This window comes from Cynocephalus volans, chromosome 11 (genome assembly GCF_027409185.1).
Source record: "Cynocephalus volans isolate mCynVol1 chromosome 11, mCynVol1.pri, whole genome shotgun sequence".
Taxonomy (NCBI): Eukaryota; Metazoa; Chordata; class Mammalia; order Dermoptera; family Cynocephalidae; genus Cynocephalus; species Cynocephalus volans.
Window position 1 is genome coordinate 27,942,922 of NC_084470.1, and position 20,954 is coordinate 27,963,875.

General features: G+C 41.1%; 1 protein-coding gene across 1 annotated transcript in view; it reads right to left on the bottom strand.

The window, feature by feature from the left end:
• Nucleotides 1-20,954, bottom strand: part of LOC134390413 (collagen alpha-6(VI) chain) — a 105,973-nt gene that overhangs the window by 14,229 nt on the left and 70,790 nt on the right. Inside the window, exons 31-34 of the mRNA XM_063113729.1 lie at nt 20,649-20,660; nt 16,667-17,169; nt 4,218-4,314; nt 555-1,226 (exon numbers count right to left, since the gene is read on the bottom strand). Coding sequence (XP_062969799.1) covers nt 555-1,226; nt 4,218-4,314; nt 16,667-17,169; nt 20,649-20,660 — 1,284 coding nt within the window. The remainder of the gene's footprint in view (nt 1-554; nt 1,227-4,217; nt 4,315-16,666; nt 17,170-20,648; nt 20,661-20,954) is intronic.

A 20,954-nucleotide genomic window follows, 5' to 3' on the forward strand; every position in this document is an offset into this window, starting at 1 on the left:
ACACTAATTACTGGCATCGTAAAAAGTTATTAACAAGGCTAAGAAAGTTTTGTAAGGCTGTATCTTTCATTCTGACAGGTAAAATGGTATCTCCTAACACTTCAAACTCTGTCTTCAGAACTTGTAAAAGCAAGGCCAAGAACTGTTTTTCTTTGGCTCTCTCTTTCCGTGCGTTAACTGATAAAACTTTCCATCAAAGGGCAGTGATAATGTTTCATGGCAAGGGTTTGTTTTGTAGCTGAAGTCCAGGCTGTGATATCACACCCCCAGACTATACTGCTCCATGCAGACAGATGTGGGAACAGCTGCTTGTTATGATTGCTTCTCCATAGGAACCAAAGGCATAAAAAAGATGAGCCAGGAAATGAAATGCTTAGGAATCAGAGATTTTCTCTCGTCTACCATCTATCATTACATATTTTCCTTTCTGACCCTGCAGTGCCCTTGAAGACAGACAAGAGGTTTCCAGGAATCCATATCAGCTCATCAGCCTTTTTGGGGAGAATACCAAGTATACTCTTAATGTACATAAAGAATAAACTTTTATGACTTACGCCTGATTGAATTTATAAAGGATTTCACAAACTTCACACCATATCCGTGGTCAGGTTTATGAATTCGGCCAAGCTGGACCAAGTGGTGATCCAAAGGGTAGCTGGCTAAATCTTCCAGTTCCTGGTCATTCCAAGCAGCACCAAGGGAAAACACAAATACGGCATACCCCTGACATTTGGCTCGCAAGGATTCTTTCTTTAAGGTTTCCCCATCCAAGTGATTGGTTTCCCCAGCAGATATTACAAATATGACTTTGTTTTTTCTCAGATTGGGTGTACTTAAAAAGACATTGTCCATGGTCCACTGTAAGGCATGACCAATAAAAGCTTCTCCATTTAGTTGTTGAACTGATTCTTCTACATGCCTCTTCATGAGGCGCTTACTGCTGTAGGTGGTAAGGTTGAACTCGGTTCTAACAGGACTCTTCTGAATGTTGGGAAGGAAGTCAGGGGGAGCATGGCTCAGTAGGGCCACCCGGTCTCCAGTGACAGAGGTCTCGGGCTCAGGGGTGATTTCAAAATGATCTAATAGTGCTCCCAGGAAGCCTCTTATGTCTTCAAAGTCAGTACTTCCCACATTCCGGGAGCCATCCAGAAGGAAAGCAGCATCTATGTAAGACTGCACAGGGGGTGGTCTGGCTTCCTCGCAAGAAGCATCTGGTTTGCATACATCTGTGAACCAAAAGTTACTTCGGGTTACTATGCAGAAATGGACAGAAAAGGAAAGATAGCATCTCAAATATTTTAACATTTGGAAACTACATTGTCTTTGATGCTAAAATATTTTCTAAAGGACTTTAGTGTCAACAACAGGAAGATTTCCTAGTACATGGTTTGCATCTATCTCCAAAAAGTACAGATTTTATACCCAGCCTGAGTTTTGGATTCCATTCACTAATGCTATCATCCTTTAGAAAATTGGGCTGTTTTTAACAGAAGTTTAATCTTGGCTGTGCTTTAAGTTTATAAAGTTTGAAGTAGTCAATTTATCTCATGCATGCAAGAGTATACTGTATCACAACATAAAAACTACTGAGCTCTCTAAACTGACAATATACAGGTGAAACCAATTCCCCATATCACTATGCTCACCTTGCTCTACTAATAAAAAGTAATCTGCTTAAAAAATAAGAGTGAGAAAAGCAATGTATCTTCTATTTCAATTTAAATAAGAGTTTATAACTCAACGTCTATCAATGTGTGCTCCTGAAGGACAAAGCTACCACTTATCTTTGTATCTCCATGCTGCTTATTAGTTGAAAGTTCAATACATGTTTGTTAGATAGATGAATACAAATATTGCATATTAATGAAATTTCTTAAAATATGAGATCACTTAATAAATATCTGCATATTTATTATGTGTAGTAATAAAAACAGAGCATGGATTTTATTTAATCTGACCACAATAGATATTCAGAGGGGAAAAAAAAAAAAAGAAAATTGAAGGATCTTAGAGGTCACCTAATCTTCTAATTTTACAGAAGATGCTGAGGCCAGGAGAGTAGAATCATTTTGCCAAAGGACACATCAGTATTTCTAGAAGTTTCTACATACGAAGTCAGTGTTTTATTGTTGGACATGAGGCCATGCGCTGTAGCAGTGGGGAGTTCCCTTGGCTTGCCAGCTGGGATGCCCGGGTTCTGGTTTTGCCTCAGGAACAGACATGCTGTGTGCCCCTAGCCAAGACACCACTGGGCCTCAATTCTGCACAGTTCCTCTGTACAATTAGGTGGTAGGACCAGATTGACCTTGACATCCCTTCCAGGGATGACATTCTGCAATCCTGGGTTTTCAATAATAGTTGATGGTTGAAGGTGGGAATGGCCTCTTTAAAAACCAAAGAGAAGAAAGAGAAATGGAATAACAGGCATGTGGACAGCTGGTACTTAGCTATGGGCACGGGCTATTAATAAAAGGCATTAGATGAAAGATTAATGACCAAAATGCCGATCCTAGGGGAAGCAGCAAACTTCCTAACTTTACTCTTGCTCATGCAGTCAGTAAAGATGTGACTCTGGACATGTTATGGTTCCCTTACCGAAATTCAGTAAAATTTTATGACCCTGTGTAACAGTCATAGGACAGGACAGTCAGCTGTGTGCAAGGCAGTTTACAAAATGAGGACAGCAGGCTGCCCATTTGCTTAGTATTGTGGGGTTTTTAATTGCAAGAAACGACAGCCAAAATATCTTCCATTATATGCCTAAGAGACAAAACAAGGGTTTAAGCCAAGAAATAAAGCCAAAATCTATTCCCAGTCACACATGTGCAACTTGTGACTGTGCAACATACCAGCACACTGTTGCAACTGACATGTTTAGAGTGCAACTGAGAATACACAGGGTGGGATGTATCTTCCCACAGTAGGGTTAGCACTTTAACTGCTTTGAGTAAGATTGCCAATGCCTAATCCAACCCCGTGCATTCGAAAGCGTGAGAGTGAGAGCAAAAGAGAGAGAAAGAGAGGAGATTGATTGATTAGAGGGAAGGAGAGGGGAAGACAGACAGAAGTGGGGGTTAGAAGACCGGAAATCCTACTTCTCCTACAGAATCACCACCTCCCTCTGAGGTCATTTATATGGCAAGCATTCGCATCTCATTGACACACACGGAGAAAGAGAAGAATCAAGCATTTTCTTCAGGCTCAAATGGAGAGTTTCAGGGAGCAGAAGAACAAGACTTCTGTCATTCATAAACTGCAGGCAGTTTAGAGACAGCCTTGTTGGGTTTGATCTGGCTACAAGGCGCTGAGCAAATTATATCTCTCTAATCTTCATTTTCCTCATCTGTAAAATGGAGCTAATAATAGCATGAATGTTTTGGGATGATCATAAGGACTGAATGACGTAATTCATTTAAAGTGATTAGAACAGCACTGGGGACATACTGAGCACAATAGCTTTAGTATTAGCTCCCAACGTCACCATCATCTATATTCTGTATAGCAATTAGAACAGTGCCTGGCCTACAGTAAATGCTTGATAGCTATATTATCTATAACATCCATCAATAATCTCAGAGGCTTCCAGTCTTCATAATTATTAGAACACTCAAATGGAAGATTACAGTCGTTTTCTAGTTAGACCTACAGATTATGTATAAAACACTGCAAACAAATCACCACTGCAAACCTATTTGATGATTAACGTTTGAGAGTCCTCTTATCAGTGTAAAAAGAGGATTTTCAGTGAAAGCCTCTTTTCTGTGTGAATTTGCGTGAATTTCTGTTATTTTCCACTTCTGCTATACTAAAAAATCTCCCCAAACAGATTCGAGGGTGCTGAATTGCCTTAATGCATTTCTTTGGGCTGTGAATGTTTGAGATTTAAAAAACACATAAATATACTTTATAGCATTAAAAACTTAGCAATGAGACAGGCTAAGCTTTTCTAAAAATCATTACATTTTCCTGGAAGCTGCATTAAGTAGACAGGGCTGGTATTCAACCCTCCTGCTGAGATACATAGGAGGAGCCCTGCTTGCTGAGATCCGAGTTTCCTTCTGTGGAAGACGCAGTGTGACGAGGTGCATCCAGATCCCCAGGGAGGTCCTCCCAAGGCCATACTTATCCCTGCTGCCAAGTTCCAGCCACTCTGGCCAATAGTGACTCAATGTGTTTAACAGGCCTGACCAAATTATCTTTTTTCTGTTGGGTCTTACCGTAGCAGAAAGTGCACCGCTGGAGTTTCTCTAATGCTGGTGTGTAGTCAGCCCCAGACGGAACCACTATTACTTGGAACATGCCAGTGTCATCAATCTGCAAGAAGCAGAAGAGAAAGAACAGTTTAGCGGTAAGGCTGCAAAAATCTCCTAGGACTTTTCAGAAAACTGAGATCTGGAGAGGGTAACACTGCTTCTTCTAAGGAACTCATGGGGAGGTGCAGCTTGTCAGCATGGCTAAGAGCACTGCCTGGGTTTAAATCCTAGCTCTCCCTTTAGCTGTATGACAAATTACTTTGCCTCTCTTTTTCCTCATCTGTAAAATGGGAATACTACTACTACTACCTAACAGGAGTGCCGTATTAAATGAGTTCATAATTGTAAAGCACTTACTGGCACAGAGTGGGTGCTATGTGGGTCATTAAACACCACAGAACACTTTCATATCCATTACCTCAAAAAACCACTGAGTTAGCTCTTACTTTCGTCATCCTTATTTTACAGATGGGGAAACTGAAGTTCAAAGAAAGGTTAAAAGACACTGACTAAAAGACACTGGACACCAAAGCCATTTAAGGAAAAGGACTGGAAACCTCCCATCCCCCAAGCCCCAGAGAACCATGTGAAATCACAGGCTGCTCTTTATATGACTATCTTAGGTTCCCACTATGAACTAGGTATTAAAGCTGGCTTTAAAGTGCAGACCCAGATCATGACAAGGCAGCTCTCTTCCCTGAAGAATCCCCAACCCTTTCCACTTGGCTCCACTGTTAGTAACCCACCTGGGGAGTTTGAAGGTAGAGAGCAGGGAGATTAGGAGGCTCTAAATAATCAGGAATAATTATCTTGCCAGTTAACTGACTCGAAGATAACTGACAGTTGAAGAAAAATTGTAGGTATGATCCTATCTAATGCCTAAGAGAAGGGTCAGATGATATTTAAGTTTTCCACTGTGAATTCTACAGTCTTAACCTAATGACTTTCCTCTTTCTTCGGGAAGTTTCTTTCCTATACTTAATCCATAGAGGTAGGACTTTGGGAGTCAAATTTATAAGGGATAACTCCATGTCTCTAATCAAAGCTGACTAGACTAGGGATGGTGTTATTTATTTATTTATTTTTCTTGCAGTTGGCTGGTATAGGGATCCAATAAACTAAATTGAATTTGGCCTGAGGATGCCTCTATACTTTGAGTCCTTACATTATGAACTAAAACTTAAGTTAGTACATAAACTAGCTGAAAGCCTAATTTAGGAGTATACTTTTGTAACAGATAGCTGAGTCTCAGCCAATCACAGAAGTTGAGCTTCAGTGAATATCAGGCAGCCAACGGATCAGCACATGTTCAAATGAGGCAAATGCCAAGCTGTAACCAATCAAGCTATTTCTGTACCTCACTTCTGTTTTCCCTCCCCAAATGCTGCCTGCTCACATTACAAAGTGCAGCTCTCTGAACCACTTCTGGTTCTGAGGACTGTGTGATTCGTGAGTTGTTCTTCACTTAATTAAACTCTGCTAAATTTAATTTGCCTACAGTTTTTTAACAATTTGGTGTCAGAAGTGGGATTTCCAAGTAAACCTCCAGTGACCCCTGGGAGCAGTGGGTGACCAAACAAAGGTACCTTCTGGGACAATTGTGCTCATTGATCTCTTGCAGCAGCTGGGATCATGGGTGAGTTCTTTCTTGGATTCAAGCTCCACAAACTTATGTTCTGAGCTGTTTGAGTTTATCTGAGCAATGTTTAGACTGAACTGGGTGCAGGATAAGACTGGATCCTATAAGTAACGGGATCAGATCCAGTTAGAGGCCTCAGGTGTCTGACTGGGTCAGACAGAAACTGGACTGGGTTCAGTAGGTAGGTAAGGTTATGAAAAGACAGGGGTGAATAGTGGGTTCATCTAAATCCAAGGAGTCTGGGACTCTTCCATTTTGGAACCTGTACTTTTGTAATAGCCTAAACAGAAGTGACTCTATTTTGTTAAACTTCTAAATGTAAAAGTTTTTTTTTTCCTTACTCTTGTAACCCAAACCACATAGCTTACAGCTGACATTAGAATACAATGACTCTTTTTCACATGATTGCTAGAACATAATGACTCCTGCTCATACTGTACATAGAATAATTATAGAAGAAAATATTAACCCAGATGGCCATTCTTTACTAGCTTACTAACTAGATCTTTTTGAGGTTAACAGGAACTGAATCCATGACTTGACTTCAGGGAGGATGACTTCAGGAGCTGTCATGAATCAGCTCCCACCCAAGAAGTTCTTTGATGTTTATCTGAGATTTTATGATTATGCTTGCATGTCCCTGCTTAGGTCACCATGAATCAGACCCCTACCACCTGTCCCTATAAAAACCCTTTGGCAAGTCTGGAAAAAGTGGAGATGGTCTTTGAGACATAAGTCTACCATTTCCCCAGGCTTCTGGCTTCCTGATTAAAGGCTACCTATCCTTACATTAACACTTGTCTCTTAATTATTGGCTACTGAGCAGTGAGCAAATGGATGTTTGGGATTTTGGTAACACTTTTCTAGAGAAATGGGTGAACCTTACCAAAAATAAAGTTGCAGTGGCCACAGCAGGGAAGACTTAACCTAAACAAAATTGCTCATTTACAGGGCATATTGGAGGGGGAAAAGGGGGGATCCTGAATGCCTCAGAAGCAATGGAATGTATTTTTATTAGCATGCAGATGCTTCTAAAAGACTAAATGAAAAGCTTAAGCAATTAGCTGATGAGGAAAAAAAAATTATATTGACTGATGACTTTGACTGCACTTTCTCTGTTTCTCTTTATCCTATTCTGCCTACTCTGAATTTACTAACCTTTTTGATTACTTTCCCACCTCAAAGGTTGGGGGAAAAGGGAAGTTATTTACAGAAGTTGAGTCCTCTGTACAAAGGGGTCTGCTTCCTTAATCACCTTTGTGCCTGGGTCAAATCTTAAGCTCAGAGTAACTGTGAAAGGTATCCCAGTCTGGCATGGAAGATGCTTTGTCTGCTCTGTTTGTTAATGGACTCCGAACTCAGTAATCTAAGTTAAAAAAACAAAAGTGGAGTTGGAAGTTGCCCATTTTTAGTGACTTTGAGACTTTTTTTGTAAAAGAAATTTACATTGACCAAGGAAACCTCCATTTGTAAGGGTATCTCCCTCTCAGCACCTCAGAACCTAAATCATTAAAACCTTTTACAATGGAGAGGGCAAGGACTTAAATCTACATAGCAAGCCTCACCTTTGACCATTTGTCTTAACTGGGCTTCCTATTTATGTCTCTCTTCTTCTTGACAAATAATAGAATCTAGGCTTGAAATCTAAGTTCTGTGCCTTTGAGACGTAAACTTGATACCTTGTTTTACCTAAGAGCCATCCCTTTGAAAATGCAAATTTAGGGTAGGAACATTTTAGATGGTTATTAAAAGCCATGGACATCTGAGCCAATTAGGCTCATTCTCTCAGGAATTTGGAATTGGGGTCCGAGGGCAGTGAATCTATTCCTGTTTAGTGGCAAGAGCTAATAGAGGTGTAGATTAGTCATATTCTATTCTTGTGAACTGAAGAACAAGAGAAATGAAAGGAGGGAGGGAGAGAGGAGGAAAAGGGCCTTTCCTGAGACTTATCCCTGTTTCTGCCCATTTTTTATTCTTCTGCATGTAACAGATGAAGAAATCTGTCCTCACTAGAAATCCTTTCTGGGAGTCCACTGAGTTTGTCTTCATAGGCTGTCTGGGTTAGAGAGGAAGACTCTAAGGGAATATGTGATAACTGAAGCTTTTAGCTAAATTTTTAGACAAAAAACACAGAAAGGAATGAACATACAGTGCCAAGGAAAGACAGAGAGAAGAAACAGAAAGCAGTGAAGGTGAGCATTGCGTGGTATAAAAGAAGAGTAAGAAGAAATCCCAGAAATGGCAGGGTAGTGGACAAGGAACAGAGGTGGTGGTGACATAACTGTAGTGGAATACACTCTGCACGATGGTGCCCTTTCTTGTGAGTCACTGTCTTCAGCAAAGTCTGCATTGCTCACTGATTCTTTGTGCTGACTTGTGTGTCAGGTGAGCACAGAGTGAAAACAGACACTGCATACCTGGACTCAGGACCAGAGACACCCAGGCTATATCTAGATCCTTATAATAAATTTAACTTAGGACATGTACATGTGTGTGGTTAAGCTAGCTTAAACTGGTTTTGGTGATCTGTACACTGTAAAGAAAAATATAACTTTAACATGCGCAATTTGCTTCTGTACTAATAAAAACGAGAAAACATAACTAATGCCATTTTAAGTAAGACAGCTTCTTAAGGCCAGGCAAGTCAAGGCAGGCCCAGGCATGCTAAATTCCAGGAAGGGAGTAATCACCACCCAGTTCCAGGAACTGACCAGTTCCTTATCTAGAGGCCACCTGGCCACAAGGAAGATAAACGATTGGGAAATACACTATTCCTTATTGGTGTGCCAGCCCGCTAAAGCCCACCAATAAATCCAAAGGTCACCTCTGATAACCTGTAAGCAGTATACAACTCATCCTGTTGCCAAAGTCTGTATAAAAAACTGTATAAAAAGTGCTTGTGTTGAGAGCTCGGGGTCGCTCCTGTCCAGGAGACTGAGTGACCCCAGCATGCTGGAATAAACTCCTCTTGCTTGATTGCAGCAGTCTCTGTCTCGTGGTCTTTGTGAGGTGAGCCATCCCAACGTGTGAGATTTGTGCATGGTGCACAAGTCTTACAACACAAAGAGTCTTGACCAATACACCAGCAGAAAGAGTAACTCTGCATTGTTAAGGGCTTTTAAGAGGTGCCTGTGCAATGTTTCAAATGAATCAGACCTTCATTCCATCAGGACTGCGATGAGTGACAGGAGATCAAACCCAGTGTCAGCTCAGAGAACATGGATCAAACCATCAGGGAGGGGCAAAGAGTTTTCTTACTGCCAACTATCAGGATTCAGGGAAAAAACCTCACAGAACATTTGAGCTAGAGGAAATTTTAGAAACCACGTAATCCCACCCCCCCCATCTTATAGATGAGGAAAGTGAGCTCCAGAGGGGGTTGGAATATGAAAGATTAAGTTTTGCTCTCCCCAAACAGGACCAATCTTCAGAGTAATTATAGTTACAATATTTCAGAAAAATTCCTTAAGCTGAATGTGGGCTGGAGATTTAAAATAAAAGGGTCCTGTTGTTCACTGTTCTTATTACTCACTTTCCTGTGGATTCAAAGAGGCATCATCTTGGATGAAAGAATAGCTATAACATCCACAGATGGATGACATGGGGCATTCTAGAGGACACTCTGGTCTCTTAAACATCATGGGGCTCAATAAACTGGTACAGTCAAAAAAAATACAATTAATATTATGTATAATCTTTCTTCAGACAATTCTATACTAACAAAGAAAATCCTTTTCAAAACAAAAATGTTGAGTGCTCAAAATGCTAGTTTCCCATTAAAAATTTCTCCCCCCAATTTTAAGTCTGTCTCCAATCTCTAGAATCATCTGTAATGTAAATTACACTTAATGTTTCTCTCACCCACAATGCTAAACAGCAGAGTAAAAGAATAAATAATCAGACTAGATAAAAAAGACACATTTCTTATACGAATATTACAAAGGGAGACCCACCCTAGATTAGAAGTCTTAACGTGCAGCTAGTAAAATTTCATCAAAAGTAAGAGGCAATTGCCAAATAAATTTAGAGGAAAAATCCTAGTGACAAAACAAAGCCAAGATTCAGGGTTTTCTAGTCAAAACTGGACTTCCATTTCAGAAGGGATGAACAAGCTCTTCACCCAACTTCATATCATCATGGAAAGCTTCCAAGATAGTGATCACAGTCCATTTGCTAAGAAACATAAGGATATCAGTCCATGTAGTCGGAGCAGCTGCATCTGAGTGACACTGCATGTGCCCCACAGGTTCCACATTTCACACTGGACTACTGAACTCTCAGATGAACTGAGATTTAGAAAAGCCACGGTAAGTATGAAACAAACTAAGGTTTTAAAGTATGGACCCCAAATAAAAATGCATTGCATCATTAGACTTTTCAGCTCTATTCTTTTAAAAAAAAATAACAATGAACAACATTTTAAGTGTAGGTAAAGCACAATGGTTCAGAATGGATGGAAGAAAGAAAAAGAAGGCAACAGAAGTAGTGATGCAATTGCTCTTCCATAATGTCAGGTACTGGGTTCTAGCCAATTTGGATATGACTCTCTTTTGAGCTCTTTTATACAACCTTCTTTAGTTCCATCCTCTAAGGTCAGGGGACATTATCTTGGCGGTGAGGCAGCTAGGTGCTAAGAGCCAAGACAATGAGAGAAAATGCCCTAAAGGCATTCGAGAAGTCTGGATGGGTGCCCCACCCATCTCAGGCCCTGAGAGCATTTGAGAAGTTTGGGAGAGCACCTCTCCCATCCTAGGAAAACTGAGTTTGTCCAGACCTGAGGTGTCATTGCCCTTGGCAAACTGATCCCTGCATCCCAGCCACTCTGGCTGGAGCAATCTTGCCTCAACATCTCCAAAGAAAAAAAGCTGAAAACCTTGGTGGCGTTCACATTGTGTTAAGCTTGCGGGCCAGCAGTATGTGAGAGCAGTAGAGGCGTGGCAGCCTCCACCTAGATTTCAGAAGATGTATGAAAAATCCAGGGGACTCAGGCAGAGACCTGCTGCAGGGGTGGAGCCACTGCCGAGGTCATCTATGGAGCAATGTGGAACAGAAAAGTGGGGTCGGAGCCCCCACAGAGAACCCCCACTGAGGAAATGTCTAGTGGAGCCAGGATGGTGGGACTGCCACCAGGAGCCCAGAACCACGGGGCTGCTGGCAATGTGTGGCACAAGCCTGGAAAAGCTGCAGGCACCAGGGCAGCTCAATGGACTGCACTTGGTGGAGTTGTGGGAGCCCAGCACTTTAGGGGTCCAGGTGCCCCAGTGTGCTTAACGTTTGCCCTGTTTGGGTTTTGGATTTGTTTGGGGTCTATTTTTCCTTTCTATTCCTCCCTTCTGGAATGGGAATGTGTATCCAATGTCTGTTCCACTTATCTTGGAAGTAGATGAACTTGTTTTTGACTCTTTACAGGTTCACTGCTGGAAGGACTTTTGCTTTGGTCTCAGAGGAGACTTTGGACTTTGAACTTTTGAGTTGGTGCTACAACAAGCTAAAGACTTTTGAGACTGGGATGGAGTGTGTCATGTGTGAATGTAAGGGTCATTTCTCCTTGCTAAGGGAACGTCGTGGAAGATTCTGAACACGTAGTTGTACGGCGAGGACCCCAAAGGGGTGGATTGTTGGGAAAACTTAATAGTTTGGTCAAGGCCCTCACCTTGGGTCCAGTTGGGAGTGGTTTTAGCACACCCTTTGTAAGCAAATTGTGTGTGTGTGTGTATGTGTGTGTGGAGTTAGTATGCATGTGTGCCAATGTATCTTTTTAGTTTTGTTGCTATTCTTGTGTTCTTCAGGGAGGGAGAGAGAGAGAGAGAGAGAGAGATTTAGTGAAGCAGATGGGCAGATGACTGCCTCGGGTGTCTGCCCGGTGCAGCCATGCTTTCCAACCTATGGCTTCCAAGGACATTTTGGCTGGTTACCTAGCTCAGACGTGCATGAAGGGGTCTGGTGACCCAGCCTGGCATATGAAGTGTTTGTGACCCAGTCTCTGAACGGGCTTGAGGGGTCTGGTTGCTCCAGACCCAGCCCTACCTCAAAAATCAGCCCAGTCAGCAGGATTACCGGCAGGTAAAAGAACCTGACAACTGGCATGGTCATGGAGCTAGATATAGATGCTCACTAAATATTTGTTGGATGGCTGAGCCTTGGGACGAATTCTGACTTCTGATTTCATCTTTAACTCTTTTTCTGGCATTGTTTCTAACTCCTCTTCTGCCCAAAATGTGTTGGGGCCAATGCTGCTCAGATTTATGAGGGTCTATTATCAACACGTTGAACTTTCATTGGTGCCCTTTTGAAATGAACTCCTTCAAGAAAGGAGTAAAAGTGTTTTTAGGTGATTTGGGTAGAACTGAGAACCCAGACTCACCAATCTTCAACTAAGACTGTGAACGCTCAAAAGTTTAAGAAAACAACAAAATACATTTTTGTAAGTTATAGGCTGTCCACACACAGTGGGTGGAATTGTGTCAATTTATATTTATATTACAAGTGCCATAATTATTTTGACCAGTATATAAAGTTGTCTTTTGTTTTGTGACTTAATAAAGCCAAGAGATGAGGGAATTATGAGGACTCTGTGCCAAAATCGCTTAGAGAATTTTTGAGCTGTTGCTTCTCATAGCAGTTTCATTTGCATAACTTGGCTCCAGTCTTTTCTAATTTATGTGCATTTTCCCTTCTGAGCCAGACACATCAGCTTTTCCATTTGCATAACTCTGAGAGTTAGTTTTCAATGATGTGAATAGCAGTTTCAGCTCCTATACAATCTAGACTTCATTATTATTAAACAGAGTTTTGTTCTGCATCGAGCAAGTGAATGACAGAAACGAAAGCAAACGTTTTCATCCTTGAGTGCTTACTATGCACTCAGCACTAATGTGCAGTGCTGGGTCATTTAATCTTTACACCAACTCTAGGAGGTAAGTGTACCACTTTCTGTGTTTTACAGATGAGAAATATATTTCAATTCTGTTCTGCTTATTTCAACACATTCACAGAAAACTATACAGCTGGAAAGGGCCTTAAAAGGCCACTTAATCCTAGCCTCCAGTCTCCAGGAAAGACAGAAGTCACCTTCGACAGGTGAGTGACTGTCCCTATAAAAGGCCTTCAGAAAAAGGTGACATCTTGACCACCTGCATTTAGTCCATTTAATGCATGCCAACAGTAAATAAAAATTGCCTTCAGAAAGTTCTTACTCAAACCTAACTTAAAGTTCGCTACTGTTATTACCCCTAGTTTCTCTAAACTGAGATTTTGCATAGTTAGATTTCAGCTGGCTGATATTCTTCAGTAATCATTTTCACACACTTGAGGACAATGGTTTAGTTGCTTCTAACCTTCTTTTCTCTAAATGAAGTAAATTTCAAATGGCTGGCCTTTTTATTTAGGTTGCATTTTCCAATATCCCTTTGCTGCTCTGTGGGCCCCTCTTCATGGCTGGTCTCCACATGAATGGACAACAGAGCACCATGTTGGGCTGACAAAGCTGACTGGAAGGATGCTTTGCTGGGTCCAGCAGGTACTCCATAATGGAGCCCTGTCATTGAGCCATGATTGACAGGGTGTTTTAAAGTTACACATGAAGAGGTGTAAGACTGGCCTGAAAGCGTGAATCTTACTTGTTGGGAAGGCTCATCTCGCAAAGACCAGAAGACAGAGATCACTGCAATCAAGCAAGAGGTTTTTTATTTCCAGCATGCTGGGGTCGCTCCATCTTCAGGGCAGAAACAGCCCCGATCTCTTACCATAAGCACTTTTTATACAGTTTGGTAGGCAGACTTAGGCAACAGGATGGGTTGTATGCCGTCTATTAGCTACTTTAAGCGACCTTTAGAAATCATTGGTGGCTTTTAGCTTTTGGCGGACAAAGGAGGGACTGAGGTATTGACCAACGGTCCACCCCCCCCTTTCCCTCCCTTGGTGTCCAAAGATAAGGAACTGGTCATGCTGTTCCTGGAATCGGGTGAGCATACTCCCTTCCTGGAACTGGGTGTACTTTGGGCGGTTTGGGAAGTCCCAACCGCAGGGGCTTGTAAAACCTTGCACAAGCTAATTACAGAAGCAGAAAAGCTAGTCAGTTAATATTCAAGGGTGGGGGAAGGGGTTCAGGTCCACAGAGGCAGTCTTTTCACCAAAGTATGTTCTTGGTGCCTTTGTCAAAGATCAGTTGGCTATAAATACATGAGTTGATTTCTGAGTCCTCTATTCTGTTCCATTGGTCCAGATGTCTGTTTTTATGCCAGTACCATGCTGTTTTTGTTACTACAGATTTGTAAAATAGTTTGAAGTCAGGAAGTGTTTTAAAGCCTCCATCTTTACTTTTTTTTGCTCAAAATTGCTTTGGCTATTTGGGGTCTTTTGTTGTTCCATATGAATGTTAGGATTGCTTTTTCTATTTCTGTGAAGAATGTCATTGGTATTTTAATGGGAATTGCATTGAATCTGTAGATGGCTTTGGGTAGTATGGACATTTTTACTACATCAATTCTTTCAATCCACAAATAAGGAATGTCTTTCCATCTCTTAGTGTCCTCTTTAAATTCTTTCAGAAGTGATTTGTAGTTCTCATTGTAGAGATCTTTCACCTCTTTAGCTATATTTATTCCTTAGGTATTTTACTTTTTTGGAGACTATGGTAAATGGGCTTGCTTTCTTTATCTCTTTTTCTTCTAGTTTGTTGCTGGAGTATAAAAATGCTATTGATTTTTGTATGTTGATTTTGTATCTTGCAACCTTACTGAATTCATTTATCAGCTCTAAGAGTTTTTTGGTAGAGTTTCTTAAGTTTTCTATATCTTCAAGAAATAGTGCTAGGAAAACTGGATATCTATTTGTAGAAGAATGAAACTTGATCCGTACCCTTTCACCGTATACCAAAATCAACTCAAAATGGATTAGAGGCTTAAATATAAGGCCTGAAAGTTTAAAACTCATAGAAGAAAACATAGGGGAAATGCTCCAGGATTTAGGACTGGGCAATGACTTTATGAATAACACCCCAAAAGCACAGGCAACAAAAGAAAAACAAACAAATGGGATTATATCAAGCTAAAAAGCTTCTGCACAGTGAAGGAAACAATCAATAGAGTGAAAAGACATCCTACGGAATGGGAGAAAATATGTGCAAAATACGCATCTGACAAGGGATTAATATAAAATACACAAAGTGGTCAGACAACTTTACAGCAGAAAAACTAGTAATCCAATTAGAAAATGTGCAAAGGAGTTGAATAGACATTTCTCAAAGGAAGACATACAAATGGCCAACAGGTATATGAAAAAATGCTCAACATCACTAATCATTAGGGAAACACAAATCAAAACCACTTTGAGATATTACCTCACCCCAATCAGACTGGCTATTATAAAAAAGACAGAATAACAAAGGCTGGTGAGCATATGGAGAGAGAGGAACCCACTTGCACCATTGGTGGGACTGTAAATTAATACAGGCATTATGGAGAACAGCATGGAGTTTCCTTAAACAACTACAGACAGAACTTTCATATGACCCAGCAATCCCACTCCTGGGGATATATCCAGAGGATTGGAAAACATCAGGTTGAAGGGATACCTGCACTCCCATGTTTATTGCAGCTCTATTTACAATAGCTAGGTGATGGAACCAACCTAAATGTCCATCAATGGATGACTGGATAAAGAAATTATGGTATATATACACAATGGAATACTACTCAGCCATAAAAAAGAATGAAATTCTACCATTTGCAACAACATGGATGAGCCTGAAGAAAATCACCATAAGCGAAACAACCCAGGTACAGAAAGAGAAATACCACATGTTCTCACTCATAACTGGAAGCTGAATCCATAAATAAACAAATGAACAATAAAGAGAGACAGAGAAAAAGAAAGAAACAAACACAGTAATACATTGAACTTTTAGAAAACTAGAGGTGGAAAAGGGGAGGGAGGGGAAGAGAGAGGGGGGCTAATGAGGAATTGGTCAATGCATACAAAGAATGATTGCATATTGTAATGATGAACAGGCTAACTATACTGATCTAACCACCACACATTCTACACAATTACTGAAAATCAACACTGTACCCATATGTATGTATAATAAAAATAAATAAATAAAAATAAAAAATAAAGTTACACATGGCCGTCTTATTTCCAGGTGGTTTATTTAGGAATGCTACGCATTAACATTTTAATCCTCAGTCTAAGAAGTCATAACTGGAATGGTTTTTCCTTTATAAAATCCGGATCTTTACATAAATGGTGAAGTTATAGTCAGCCACTACGTTTTCATCGTACAGCAATGACTACTACCCTGGCTATCTTAGTGGCATCTGTGCATGTTTACTGGCTTCCTCATTCAGTATCTTTAGATCCAGAGGCAACTGAGAAGTTTGGGGAAGCACCAGAGTAGCAAACCTGCAGTCAAGTCCTGACACTGCCGGCTTCTTAGCTGTGTGAGCCTGGGCAAGGAGCTTAACTTCTCCAGGCTCAGTTTCCTCATCTATAAAATGGGAACAACTATATCTGTCTAGTACATTCTAGTGGTGAGGATTAAACAGGATAATGCACATAAAGGGCTTAGTATGTTCCCAGGACGTAGTAATAGACACTTGTTATCATTCTACTCTGCCAACCCAGATTTTTAAAAAACTTCTGAACAAATAACCTTGATATTAAAGTCAAATAAGTATAGTTCTACACGTTCTTATAGAGGCTTCGGAATACAGGCAAAACATTTTTAAAAAATTAAAAAATAAAAATTATGCGGAAGGCTTCCCCCTCTTACCGCAAACGTGCGCTGGATGGAGGGCACGTTGCTGAAAGCGATGACGATGGGGACGATGTCAAGGGCACTGAACTCCATGGTGGCCGTGGTGATGGACTGGACGTCGGCCGACTGGCCGCTGCTGAAAAACGTGGCGATTCTTCTCGTGTGAGCCCCCGGGAGCGTTCGCTTGAAGACGTTCCTGGAGATGAACCTCATGGCTCTGCCGATCTGCCGGCCGTCTGAGGACGGCTCGTAAGGAATAGCCGCGATTTCCCCGAGAAGCCGGCTCTTGTCGTAGGCATCGGAGAAGCGGACCAGGCGCCTGGCGTGGGAGCCACGGGAGCCGTAGGAGACGACGGCGACGCGCGCGCCCGCGGGGCAGCTGTTCCCCCGGACTCGGACCGGTGCCAGCAGGGACGCCGTCATCGCCTTCATCCGCTCAAAGTCCTGCTCCGTGACACCGCGGGACTGGTCGAAGGCAAACACCAACTCGGTCGGGTGCACCGGGCATTCGGGTTTTCCTAAAAGACAAGAATATGTATGCCCTTATCACGTAGCATGCTTACTTTAAGACAAAACACACACGCACGCACACACGCACGCACGCACACACGTGCACGCACACACACACGCACACACGCACACACGTGCACGCACACACACACGCAGAAGGCAAAGTAATTTTAAATGTTAACTGGTCAAATATTTAAACATCAAATAATTAATAATTTAAATATTAAAACAAACGTAAAAGAGTTAATATTTAAATCTTGAATAATTAAAGATGCTATTCCAAAAGCTGAGTTTAGTTCTTTGAAATCACGCACACACACACACACAAAAGTCTAGAATTCAATCTGGTTTTTTTTGTGAAATTGGTAAGTTAATTACCAAATTCCTTCTAAGCGAGAGAGCCTGGAAATGCTCTTTGACCTGTAGCGATTAGATCAAAGGTTTCATGTTTTGTTGCTGGAACTTTACCTAAAACATAATTGTTCTCCTTGATGAGGAAATGTAATAAGGATTAGAAAGGAATGACTAGGAAAGACCTTTTGATAATTTCAGAAAAATTGGAAGAGAACTGAGGCAGGATTCAGATGAGACCATTAGATACAGAGAGTAGGCAATAAAGGGTAGTGTTTAGAACCCTCACGCAACTACTTACTATGTGACCTTTTCCAAATTACTTATCCTTTCTGTGCCTCAACTTCCTCATTTGTAAAATGTGAGTCATAGTATCACTGATTGCATAGGCCTGTGCTGAGGATTAAATGAATCAGCACAGGTAATGCACTTAGAGCAACAGTGCCAGGCACATAGTAGGTGCTTAATACGTGTTGGCCATTACTGTTATAATTATGACAGACTTTTTCATTGTGAGAGAGAACCATAATCACTAAAGGAGAATGAGGAAAGCTGTAACTGATAATTTTTTATATAACAGTTAAAAATGCAAGTTTACAGAACAAATATGTCTTATTACTTAGAGAAAGTTTGAATTATGCTTGTTGAACTCTTAAGTGTTAATTACAGATTTATGTATCCTTATTCATTGGTCCTAATTTACTCATCCTGATCCCAGTATCCTGCACCTATCACAGTTGGCAATTAATATATGATTATCTGATTGTTTTTCCTGCTAATTTATGACATATGGAGATAGGAACTGTGTTTCTCTTGATCTTCCAGGTTATTAGTCCTGCCAGATAGTAGATATTTAAGAAATGTTGAATAAATAAGAGTCAAACAAAAACAGTTGTTTGTAACAGGTATAGAAAGAAGACCAAAATTTTAACAATGTGTAAGATGCCTCGTGTTGGCATATAGGTTGGCAAAAGGAAATCCCCGTGATGTGTTTCCCTTGGAGGGGGGGCCTCCTCTCATTCGGATACCAGAAAGTCAGATTCAGAGACAATAAACACAGTACGAGGCCACTAGCTCTTCACAGGCGAGCTCAGGAACTCAGACTTGCTAGGAGGCAGTCCCTTAGCCATGGGCCACCTGGGCCTTGCCCACCTTAGCACTGGATTATTACCTCCTTCTAGTCATTCACTCCATGACCTTCAACAGGCAAAAGGAGTTATCACCTGGCTAGTGAGAATAAATGTTCAAACCCAAATCAAGTTGATCATTTCAGTGGAAACAGGACATAATTTCTTAGTCTCTGAGTCTAATCAGTGGGTTGAACAGATTTTTTTTTAATGGAGATCATGTCAGTTTTACAATTAAAAAAATGAGAAGAATTATGAGCAAACCTGAAAGTGGTTCTGCTTTTTGTTTGGGCTGTTATTTGCATATGGAAACAACAACAATTTGCTTCAGGTACAATAGAGATAAAGGAAGAAAAAAGATTCACAGCACAGGCTGAAGATATATAAAAATTCAAGTTTCCAGGAAAAAAAATACCTAAGGGCAAATTCAGCTTGCAAAATACAACCTCTGAAACACAGCAAACTGACAGGAATCTCAAGGATTCTGAAGAATGCTAGGCTGAGTTGCCATGGTACTCAGCAGTCCCTCTTCAAGGATGGATCACCCTGTGGAGATCCATCAAACATGTTCCTGTGCCCACATACTACGTACTGATAGCTGCTGCTTGCCACAAAGAAGGTGATGGAAAGAACAGAGGGAGGCAAGTATCAGCCCAAACCACTGCCACACAACTAAAGCACAACACTGGTGGTCTCAGTCCAGGTCACCATCATCTGTGTCTGGACTACCATAACCCCCTCCTAACTAGTGCTCTGGATTTTACACTTATCCTCCCCTACAGTCCACTCTCTCCAGAGCAGTCCAAGTAAGCTTTTAAAAACTGCTCATCAGATCATACTCCTCCCATCAATATTTTCAACAAACTCTTTAATACCCTCCTGTAACAATTCAAATAAAATCAAGCCTCCTTATTGTAACTTGCAAAGCCCAGCTTGATCCAGCCCCTGCTTACTTCCCATTTGCTAACATGCCTTCTCTCCCTCAGTATGTCTCAGTCACTCTGGGCTCTTTCGGTCCCTGGGAAATGCCTAGGTCTGTCCTGTTTCATGGCCCTTGCACCCGCAATGCCCTCTGCCTAGCTCTTGCAAAGCAGGCTCTTTTTAATTCTTTAGTTCAAACTCCAATTTCACTGCCTCAAAGAAGAGCCATCCAAAAGCATCTCTCCACTCCCCTAACATTATTCTGTGACAGAGCATCTGATGCTCTGTCTCTTTCATAGCAACTATAGGATTCTGAATCCTTTCATTTGCTTATTGATTTATTATCCAGATCCTCCTTGAGGATGGATGTTTATGAGGACAGGAATCATGTTCATTATTCAACCCTGTGTCCCAGTGCCTAGGAAAGAGACTGGCATGCAGTAAGCTTTCAAGAAATATTTGTTGAATGAATGAACAATCAATCAGAGGGCATGCTTTGGTGGGTTTATACAAAAGGTAAAAGGGTATAGTTATATTAAAGGGTGATAATGGATTATACAAAAATATCATGTAAGAAGCATTTGTAAAATACTTGAGAACTGGCACTGAAAGATATTAAGCCAACTCGGTAATTAACATCAGGCAAGAGCTCCATGAATTTTTAGCACTATCCAAACTGCACATTCTGCTTACTTGCTATCTGATCATACCTACTTTTATTCTGCCCTCTGCATCTTAATCCCTAACCACTGGACTACAGAGACAATACAACAAATTCATAGAGAGAAAATGAAGGGAGGGATAAATATTACATAAAAATCTAACAGTAAGGTGAATGGTGATGTTAGTCATTAAAATATTAATAATAATAAAAAAGCAAACCAGTTGGTTGAGAAATATCTGTGAAGCTCAGCTAGAACTGTGATTTCCTGGAGGCAGCAGGTCTTTGCTACCAGTACAAGGCAGCAAAGAAAGCCCAGATAAAATCTTTATCAGATGGCAGGCAACACATTGTTCCAACTCATTTTTCCAGATGTATGACATTTTGGAGCTTGGTTAAAAACATGCTGTAAATAAAGATTACTCACCGTGTCCGCCAGCTGGGGAAGAAGAACAAAGATTAGGTTATTACTTAGTAGGAGAGCAGAGTTCTGTACTGTGTAGGAAAATCATGGCAGCGAGGTTCTTCCCTCTGTCTGCTTTTTGCAGATGACTCAGAAATCAAGGCAACAGATACGGTTTGGAGAAAATGCAAACAGAGGCCAGCATCTTGTTTAAAAATCACTATTCCCCCCACAGGGAAGGGAATGGGAGAAGTGAGACAATATACGGCCATAAATCAGTGGCCTGCAGCCAGCTGTCAGAGGCAAAGAACCTCTGTCTGGGAGGGAACA